Source organism: Dicentrarchus labrax, unplaced genomic scaffold (assembly GCF_905237075.1).
Source record: "Dicentrarchus labrax unplaced genomic scaffold, dlabrax2021, whole genome shotgun sequence".
Classification (NCBI taxonomy): domain Eukaryota; kingdom Metazoa; phylum Chordata; class Actinopteri; family Moronidae; genus Dicentrarchus; species Dicentrarchus labrax.
The window spans coordinates 29730913-29742039 of NW_026136705.1; the positions used below are offsets into that span (position 1 = coordinate 29730913).

At 38.8% G+C, this 11127-nt stretch overlaps 1 protein-coding gene across 1 annotated transcript; it reads right to left on the reverse strand.

Moving 5' to 3' along the window:
* htr3b (5-hydroxytryptamine (serotonin) receptor 3B) lies at positions 1–10533 on the reverse strand. Its single transcript, XM_051401939.1, has 9 exons — positions 10371–10533; positions 8741–8904; positions 8424–8468; positions 8015–8124; positions 6477–6646; positions 5152–5309; positions 2519–2729; positions 1807–2016; positions 1–1571 (listed from the first exon to the last, which is right to left on the reverse strand). The coding sequence occupies exons 1-9, from the start codon at positions 10402–10404 to the stop codon at positions 1306–1308; spliced, it is 1368 nt and encodes a 455-aa protein (XP_051257899.1). The 5' UTR covers positions 10405–10533; the 3' UTR covers positions 1–1305.
* Between the last annotated feature and the right edge of the window lie 594 nt (positions 10534–11127).

Sequence of the window (11127 nt, forward strand, 5' to 3'; positions counted from 1 at the left end):
CACATGACTTTACAAAAAATAGATCAACTGGGGGAAAGAAAGCAGATAGGTTGTGAACTAACAGATAAGTTAAACTTATTTGAAATAGAAAACAAAGTAAAAAAGTAAAAGGATTTGTCAGTGCAGTGAGAGATTATTACAAACATAAATAGAGTGATTTCAGTCAATGGTTAGATTTGGCAGGAAAAGGCTGTTTGAAGGAGCGCTACAGTAAAACAAAGTATAGTAGCAATGCCTCAGAAACACTTACTGTTACTAGTAAAAGTCCTGCATTCAAAATTGTATTTAAATAAATATACAAAAGTATTAGCATCAAAATATACTTAAAAATACTAAAAGTAAAAGGATGAAATTATTTATGTATTAATATATACATTACTTTCATGTTGCAGTTATTTTTGTACTATTATATACTGCCAGATAGCTGGTGGATTTCACTGAGGGATCAATCAAGTCTTATCTTTGTCCAAGTTAATGCGTAATACTTTATTTGTTGATTATATTTTGTATTATTAGTCTGAATAAGTAAGTAATTAAAGGTATAAAATAAATGTAGTGGAGTGAAAAGTACAATATTTCCCTCTGAATTGTTGTGGAATAGAAGTATAAAGTAGCAGAAAATGGAAATGCCTTAAATGAAAGTACCTTAAATTATACTATTGTATAGTACTTTGTAACATTCTGCTAAGAGAGCTAATGCACAAACACTTACAGCATCAAATACAGAGAGAGGCACGAATATAAATAAAATAAAGTAAATAATGTTTTAAAGAGTTCGGTCTAGACCTGCTCTATTTGAAAAGTGTCCTGAGATAACTAGGCCACCTAAAACCCTTGTATGAATATGATTGGATAATACTGTTGTTGTAAATATATGATAGATCAGTAAGCCTGATGCTGATCAGCTGATTGCGACTGCAGTGAACTAATGCTGTGCTGGATAAACTGTTTACAGCCTGTCTAACGTTCTGATTGCTCGTGCAACAACGTCTGTGCTCTCAGCTGTTAGCGATTACTGATGAGTGCAGAGTTATCATGAGTGATTAATACAACCGCAAAAACTACAAAAATAAGATAAAGTGATGCAATAATATCCATTTAAAAGCATTGGTTAACAACATTAGAATACAGTATAAAGTGTATCCTCTATTATATTCTGTTTATTAAACTTTTTGAAGTACAGTACATTTTAAATACACATTGTCGATATTTCCAACACAGATTAAAGTACTGCATCCTGAATCACTGTAAATATGGTAAACACCATAAATAAGAAGTGCAGGCATTATGTCTCTGTCTGCGTGGTCAGGCGAAGCTCCAGCTGGCCCAGAGCAGCAGCAGAGTACTGGCATACACAACCACAACCAACAAGTAAAAGCGGAACAGGAAGCAGTCGAGCTTGGAGCACAGAGCCAGCCACTCGGCCTGAGTCGAAGACTCCGTGTCGTCCTCGGATAAGGCCTGGCGGAGGGACGCCAGCTCCTGGAGAACCCACTCCAGAGCAGAGGGAGGATTTTGGATCTCATTCAGGGACAGCAGATCCTCTTCCAGTGAGGGCTCCAGCTCATAATCTGTGAGAGGATCAAGGGATCTGCTTTAAAATGTGATCAATTAATTTAGATTTATGCAGTTTTAATACAAACCAAAAAGGCCCAGTTTCCAAACACTTAGACTGTTTCATCTCAGCTGCAGCATCTCCAGCAAGTGTCTGTTGTTGTTTGTTTTTGCAAACCAAACCTTTAATTTGGTGAATCATAGAGCAAGAACACACTGCGGTACATCGCCTGTCAGCAGCTCGGAGCTTACCTCCGGACGAGTTGATGTAGTCGAGGGTTTTGATGGAGGTTAAGGCGCTCTCAGCGAAGCCCTGACCAGTTGAGCCGTACTTGTCCAGCAGGCAGGCCGACACTGACATCTGCTTGACCTCCTCCTCGCTGTGGTGGAGCAGTTTCACCACCAGTATGGACTTTATCAGGCTGAGCATCAGTAGAGCCATGCACACCACGAAGAACACACCTGAAGGGAGACGATTGCTTATATAATTATGTCCAATAATCAGATTATGACTCGAGCTTCTTCATGTCACATTGTCAGACTTCTAGTATTTAGAGGGAGTATATATCGTAAACCAGTGCTACATACTGCAGCATTTATAGCCACATTTATCCCGACAGTGCATTTACTGCATGATATAGTCAACAAATACATATTGAGATTATTTTGACAGATATTGCAATTGCAGTATAATCTACATTTATTTGGAAATGAGCATTTTTGCATCACAATTTTCATTTTCACTGAAAAAAAAACTATTCTAATCATGATGATGTGACATTTTTTGGGGTCTGTGCCAAACAATCATGTTTTCTTACATCTGGAGAACTAGATTTGTAGGCCAGGACATCTCTACAGGACTGCAATACTTCATTATAATGTAGTTTTGTCAGACAGAACGGTAAAAACAACAAATGTACTAAAATGATCTAAACAACAAACACAAACACCTAACCCGCCCCACCTATGAGCGGAGTTCTGACTGCAGTGGAAGGCAGCTCGTCTGTCATGTTGACCCTGAAGACGGTGTAGCCCAGCAGTATGCTGATCTTGAAGACGATGCGCGTGCCGCTGTTCAGAGGCAGGTAGAAGCTGATCACATCCACCAGCATGAGGAAGATGCTGGGGATGAGGAGACCCACCACATACAGCAGGGGGCGCCGGCGGATCAACACCTGAAGGATTTGAGAGGGCTGAGACAGAGCTGAGGCCTGATGGACTCTTGTCATATCATTTTATTCAACCACCTGTTCGTTACAGAGGTCTCTGGCCATGCAGGTAGATTTGGTTTTATTCGTCCCACATTTAGACACAGTAGGAAAATTAAAGTGTAAATAAATTAATTAATGGTTGAATTCCATTAGCTGCTTCAGTTTCAGGGTCCTGGTTTTGTGCATGCTGGCTCACTGGGAGACTTTAATGTTATTAGTAATGTTAGAGCCAAAATAGACTTTTAGTTATTGTGGTTATGGAATAAATATAATTGAATTTAGCTATATAATTTACATGCAGACATTTTGTGGGCTGAAATATTTGAGTATTGTTTAATCTTCTCTTAATAGGTTTTTACTTTTGGATGTTGACGTGCTATTATTGGAGTTGTTAATATAATCCTACGCAGCCACCACTGGAATCTATAATAAAACAAGTAACACTGCTTTCCTACCATGGCAGGTAAAAATACCTGCTGTGAAAAAGGCTTATAGAGGTCAATGGAATTTAGTTTGTGATGCTCCCAAAAATAATACATTTTAAAAAATAACAGCCTCTAACAACAAAAAAGTTATTTTTTTCTCTATTTTATAGGAATATTTTCCTTAATACATACACAAAAAAAGGCAAATTAAGTCAGAAAAACTGTTAAAGAAATATGTTCTTTATATGTTTATATGTTTTTTCCTTCTGTACAAAAATCATCTTGTGAGAGGATTTATCTAGTCTGGGAACCACTGTGTTAATACATTAAGAAGTAAGTAATGCTGACCAACATCACCTTTGCTTCATTTTATTTAGTTATTTAATTATTTATATGTAAGTATCTAACATAAACAAATGGCACACACCATAACATCTACATCCTAAGCCAAAGGTTCTCAAACCTTTTTAATAATGTACCACATATTTTTTCAGCCAAGTATCCCCTCGACCAGTGCAATATACTTTTTGGTAGACTAAAAAAATCCTTTATAAACAGGTATAATACAGTTACATTGAAATCAAACTGATCAAACTCTTTTCCAGAGGTTTTAGGGCAGTTGACAGTTTACGGCAGGTAACGACTGCAATAAAAAATAGGAAAGTGGGAAATAAAAAAATGTTTTATCTATTTATTTAATTTTTTTTAACTGCTTATAATAGTATAATTATTTTAGGAATTATGCATGACTGATATTTTTTAAATCAGTGGTTCCCAACCTGGGGGGCAACCACTAGGAGTCGCTAAAGCTTCACAGGGGGCCGTGAAGCCTTCTTGATTTTAAGGGGTTTAAGAAAACGTAAAAAATATACACAGTAGGCCTATATCACAGCATTTCATCTATTTCTGCAAAGAAATGTAAATTAATAGAACAATGGCCATCGTCAGGGACAAGAAATTCTGAATTTCTCTAAAAAAAAAAAAAGAAGCCTATTAAGTCTGTATGATTGTTGAAAATTATTACAAATGATTACAAAAATACAAATACAGACAGAGAATTGTATAAAAATGTCCCCAAAAAGGAAATATTCTGTTCACTTAGTCAGTTTACTAAATGACAGAAAAGGGGTCCCTTAAGGAAAAAGGTTGGGAACCACTGTTTTGATTGAACATTTAAAAAAATCTCACGTACTCTCTGCAGTACTCTGAATTACCTCTAGGGGTACATGTACCCCCATTTGAGAAACACTGGCCTAAACTACTTAGCAATGCTCATCCTTTGATGGGCCTTTAAAGACATAGAGGTCTCAAGTTTTGTTAAAAATCAACATTTTCTCAGCACAAAAACCTTCCATCAGTAACCATATGATTTCCATATGATACAGCTACACAGTGTAACAATTTCCCAGTGAGCCATGAAATGCTCCATTACCAGAAAAAGCCTCCGTTCTTTGAGCTGAATAAATAGCAGCCCTCCCTGCTCTCCACCTGCAATGGGCTATGGGGCCATTTTCCTCACCACTAACAAGAAGTCCATTGATCAGGCAGCCACTGAGACAGTCTCATTATGGTCACTCACCCTCCCCTGTCTATCAGCCTCCCTCTCTATCTGTCTCTCTGCTCGCCAGAAACCGCCTCAGTCTCATCATTTGGCATTAGCTCGCGAGCCCGATCCATGAAGGTCGCGGCCAATTGCTTTACACTTTACAATTCCACCGCCCAGCCCGGGGTTGGGGTGGGGGCTAACCCACAGAGGGCTACAGTTTAAAGCTCACCATCGATAAACAATCACTGCCATCACAGTGCAGTTACTGGCTCACTTGTTACGGAGCTGTTAGACACCAGTGTATACAAATAACCTACAGTATGCCTTTCTCTTTCATTTTTACACTTTCTTTACTTCACCATATCAGTAATTCCCTCTGTGAGAAATGTGAGGAGTGAGACAGTAAGGCACGTACATTGAACTGGATGTGGGCGTAGTCGGTGTTGTCTTGGTGAATTATCCAGTAGTGGGAGGGAATGGACAACAGCTCCCATTCTCCATCATTCATGAACTCCCTCTTATCATTAGCGATGGCCTCTGCGCTCCTCCACAGAGCCAGGTCTATCTCCTTCACTGCAGAGGGAGAGATAATGAGGCATGAAAGGAAGCAGTAGGTGGAAAAAAACACTGAAGGAAAGCTGGAAATATCTGAGAGAGATTGTGTGATTTCATCCTGACACTTCTGTTTTTCTGTCAAAAGACATGCAAACAAGGTGAATGGACCATTTCCACATGAAATAGTGAACACAGGTGTTAGCAATGATACTAATTAAGGTTCCACTTAGGATAGCAGAGCCTTTCAGTGAGCTGACTCTGTTTGACCTTAAGTCCTCAAGTCAGAAGTAGTATCATCGGTAACAGCCTTGTGTTTACCCTACTCTTTCACGTCAAAATGGCTGCTGTGAAAAAGGTCTGTTGTGAAGTCTATACTTCATTCTTCCTGTTGGTGTATCAGTGAAACATCAACCGCTACAAGCTCGTGATGAAGCTTATGTGACGAAATGAGTTCAACTCAAGGTTCACTTACTTGCTTTTTTCTGAGCTTTGTGTGGAAGATGTTTGCTCAGTTATCATGGAGATGGTCCACATGGTAACAGGCGGGAGATTGTAACTACAGCTGAAACGATTAGTCACTGCACATAAAGTCACCAATTTTGGTAATCTTTTTATCTTATCTTATCTTATTTATCTGTAAAGTCATTGGAAGATCAATCGATTATTATTTATTATTAATTTATAACAAATTATTACAATTAGTTGTTATTTGTGGACCTAATCATAACCCTTGACTCTGTTCAAAGATGGTCTCTGGTGTCCGATGTGATTGGCTCCTGGTCGATAAGTTTTGACCCCTTTCTAGTCGATGCTGTGACTGGTTTTGGTCTGGGTGTTCATTCAGCGTGTTGAGTGTACTTGTTTCACCAATGTAGGTTTGAAAACTCTAGATGTCTAGATGTTCCAACACCCAGGCACACAGCGATGCTATAGGACGCTGCTGGTGGTCCATATCGATTGTACAACTGAGCAAACTCCCCGATGAAGACTCTGGAAAAGCTCTGGAAATAGCTATTGAGTTGCCCTTGAGTTAAGAGTGTTTTGTCAAGCTCCTGTAAGGTTTAGGAGTCTCTAAGGTACCGCAGATGTGAAAACTCTACGCTGTTTGACCTGAATTTACTGAGCTTACAGACCCCCCACATCACACCGGCTTCCACCGCCAACCACCACGGGCAGGAAACAGACCTGAGTGAAGCCAGCTGCGGAACGTAAGGCTGCAGTTCTGCTTGTCAAATGGAAAGGCGTACATCTCCAGGCTGCAGGCCACCACCACCTGCATGGGCCGGTAGTTCTTCACTGAGCCGGAGGAGTTGACGTACACGTAGGGGATCGTAGGGGACTTCCCCTCGTCCACACTGGGAGCACACATGAAGGAGAGGGGAGGAAAGGTGAGACATTAATAAGACTTCAGTTATCACTTTGGGGCATCACCAATCATCAATATGTAGGATAGAAGGACATGTATAGGAAGGATAAGATGATCTCTTATATAATCATCCTTAATTCCCAATATTTAGCCATGTTAAGGGGCCAAACTATAATTTAACCATTTAATAAAAATCATGTAGACATGCATTACTGCTGAATATTTTTGAATGCCTTCGTAGTGTTTTGATTTTTTTAGTATAATTTTCTAATCCTACAGACAGCCCTCTGGTTCTGCTTACTTATTATAGACTATCTGTATTATTTATACAGGGACCAGTTAAAAATAATGCTCACATGTTTAGCAGGCAAGCTTTGGCTAGCTGGTCAGCTATGCAAGATCGGCCAATCAGCGTCCCTGGGCATCCAGCGAGAACAATTGTATCCCAGCAGCCCTTTGGCAATTATTGGCCTTTATATACCTCCGCCAGGCAGGTAAATATATGTTTTCAGTGCTGTTTGTAGGTTTCTTTGTTTGGCAGCAGGATTAAGGAGCAACTACTGGCCCAATTTTCATTGACACTTGCTGGAAGAGCAACATTTTTTAATCTGCGCAAACACGTTGTAATTATTATGACTTGTGTGCAGACTTGCAAATAATTGAAGAACTATTAATATCATTATTAACTACTATGGACTGTTGGCATTGGTAAAGGTCTGCATTCTCCAAATGCCATTTAACAGTGTTACCTGTAGAATTTTAAACATGAAATAGTCCCTTCTGTGCGACCTTGCAAATCTGACAAATCATCATAGTTTCCGGTGAGTTTTTCCAATCATAGCAGTGTTGGCAAGCTGTCTTTGATTTTTAATGAATTAACAAAAAAAAATCACAACTATTTTTGCAATTTTCATTTGCTCTTGCAATTTCATTGCAAAAGCATGCCTAAAAACATTGTAACATGCATCAAATATTTTTTTATAAAACCTGGAACAATCCCAATAAAAGCCAGCAAAATCCTGGAGGCCCTGATATAATATAATTATTTTTGTAAGATGAACTGTGTCAGTGTCAAAATCTAATGTTTGTTGCTGACAGTAAAGTTAAGGTTGAGCAGTTAGCAAACACCAAGTATGGATTCAGTGGGCTCTTGGAGGACATTAGGTTTGGCTCATGGTCTCTACAAGCTGATTTTCATAGTTTACTGAAATTAATGGAGGTCAATGGCTACCTGAAAGTTAAAAAAACTCATTCCTAAATCTTGGCCCCTGCTTTAGATCCTGAGTAATACCGAATGACATGTAGACTGAGCGCTAGACTAAAAGGCTTTGAGCGGATCGTTTCAGTAATTTCTTACAATTCACTAACAATGACATCAGGTACCCAGATGGCATCAGATGACAGTGAGATCTCATTGATACCATCGAACTCCTCTGGGTCCCAAACCAGGAACTCATCCGTCCAGATCTGAGGAAACAGAGGAGGAACATTATGGTAAAATAGTATAATCTATGTATTTAGATGGAAAAGCCAATATTTACAAAAACCTTTAAATGAAAAATGAAACTTAACAGCCTGTGTTATTGACAATAAAGTTCACACAGACTGTGAAGTGAGAGTTTCTGCATAAGTTGTTAAAACCTGACAGTGTAAAATGAGATTTCAGCCACTGAGGAGGTGAATAATTATAAAGATATATATTTTATGGAGGTTAAAATGATTGTTTTCCTAACGCAGTACAATTAGTGAAATGCGAGGGCACCTACCTGTCTGTACCAAATACTTGTAGTTATGCTTTGGGTGTTTCCATCCTGTGGAAAAGAGAATATAATAATTATTTTGTTTTATATTAAGTGACTTGAATTGACTAAACCTTATTGCCATTGCAGCCAAACTTGCCTTGATGAGCTCATAAAGTACGGACAACTTTCAGCACAGCATGCTGATAAAACCGCTTGTCTTCAAATACTGGTTTCATACTGGATTACTGGCCTTGTGTATGGCTTTTACTTTTCACATGTATTTGATATCAGTGGAGTAAAAAAATTGAATTTTAGCAGCAGTGAGTGTGTTCAGAGTTTACCACGTCAAGGACCGACTGTAGTATGAGGTCTATGTAGACAGTGGTGAGACTGGTCCAGTTGTAAACAGGTCGAACTCCGCAGTCGTATTTCCTGAGGAGGGTCCTGGTCAGCTGGTTCAGAGCTGATCTCTTTGGCTTCTCTGGCACACATTCAGCCAGATGAGCTGAAAAGGCAAAGCTGGATTATTAAACCCTCAGGGGACTCGAAGTCTACAGCTTCACTGTGTGACAATTAGTTTGGCAATACTGTATGCACCACTTAAAGGTCCAGTATGTAACATTTAGGAGGATCTATTGACAGAAATTGAATATAATATTCATAGGTATGTTTTCATTCATGTATAATAAACTGAAAATAGAAATTACCTTAGAATGAGTTTTTATCTACGAAGTCCACCATGTTGAAACACGGGCCCCATTTTTCTCAAGTTTCAAGGCAAACGTGTATTCAGTTGGTTACCAATCTGCAACTTCTCCACTAGATGGCCGACATCCTGCACGCTGGTCCTTTTAAAGAGGCTCCTCGATGTTTAGGTAATGTTGAGGCCAGACTTGTAGAGGCACATGTCAAAACTGCAATACCTTGATTGTTTGAATTGAAATGCTCACAGGGTGCATATTTTAAAAATCAATAAGAAAAAGTTGTTACTGGGGCATTGGGGAAAAATATAAAAAAGCTGACATGTCAAATACGCCATGTGCACTATAGGTACTTAAAGAACCAGTGTGTAGGATGTAGTGGCATCTAGTGGTGTAGTTGCAGATTGCAACTCCCTCGCTTCACCATCGCCCTCCAAGTGTGTAGGAGAAACTGCGGTGGTCGCAAAATACATGAATAACTCCAACAGCCCTACAGCCAGTGTCTGGTTTGTCCCGTCTGGGCTACTTCAACATGGCGGACTCTATAGAAGGCGAACCACGCTGTCTGTAGATATAAAAGGTAACAAAAAAAAACCAATTTTTTATTTTTCAGATGATTATACACTAACGAAAACATATTAAATTTAATTTCTGCCAATAGATCCTCCGAAAAACCAACATAGAAATTGTGGTGGTGGGGTGGGGCAGCAGCAGGGGGCCCCCTCAGCTTACCCTGGGTCCTCTTACCTGGTTGGTCCAGTCCTGCTAAAAGGTTGAGGGATGTATGAAGTTACTCAATACAATGCAATACAGTCTATACTAATGGTAAATGCAGAGTGTCTTGATGAATTTATCACATTTTGTAGGAAAATCAAATCAATATCAAACAGACAAAATACATCATACACACTAATATGAGTATATTTGCTCACATTGGTGGTTGTGGTGCTTTATGATAACCAGGAGGGCACAATAATTCTACTTTTTTACTTTCATTCATTATTACACGTGCACATGTTAAAAACGTAGACCATCACACTACTGAAAGTGAGAATAGTCACTGATATAATGTAAGAAACACAAGCAATTAGCCACCGAACTGTCACTGCAAAGAGCAAACAATGCTGTTTAGAATCTGACAGCTTCACAATAAACTCCATTCTGATGAAAGATTTCACACAGTAGAAAGCAAACAACTGCAGGTAGTTTATAACTAATAAATCCAATTGTCTGGTGATTTCTTTAGCTAAAAAGAAAAGGGGCACCTTACCTGAGAACAACAGCGTCAGCCAAATGAGAGACATCAAGCTAAAAATCAGCCTTCCAGATTGCAGATGTTATCCAGGTGTCGCATCAAATCATCTGTTAACGCAAAAAATATCCAAACTTTCATCAAATAAGATCAGGAGTAGCGGTACTACTGTGTAGAGGAAGAACAGTGAAACCGGGTAGTGCAGACATTTTGGTTGCACTGATATCGATTTTCCACTCCCCGGGTAAGGTGATACATAATAATGAAACTCCCTGAAGGTTTGTTTAGTGCCATTGCAGAGGAGCATGAACACTTAGATATCTGTTATTGTAAAGGTGTTTTTAACACAGCTGAAAACACCAAATACAACATGTCTTAATAGTTCTTCCTATCTCATATGTTTATATACTTAGGTAGATCTTTTGGCTCTTATTTTGAATAATATTAGTTCTCAGTGTGAAGGTTGAATCAGTGTCAATTGTAGAAGTTGATATCACTCATCAAGTCAAGTCAGTTTTCTTTATGAAGCCCAAATCAAACATTTTTCTCAATGAGGACTGATGAAGATGTAAAAGTAAAAAGATTTTCAGGTAAAATCTTTTGAATGTTGCTGAAAAGACATAAAATACTCTTTTGATTCCCCCAAAACACTTTTTATGTGAAATAAGAGACCAAAGTTTTCCAAGAAATATGAGGGAAATGTGTTTAAAGTGATGCACAAGACATATAGAATATTTCCAAAAGGGTTCAACCAAAAATAAAAACCATCCTGCGT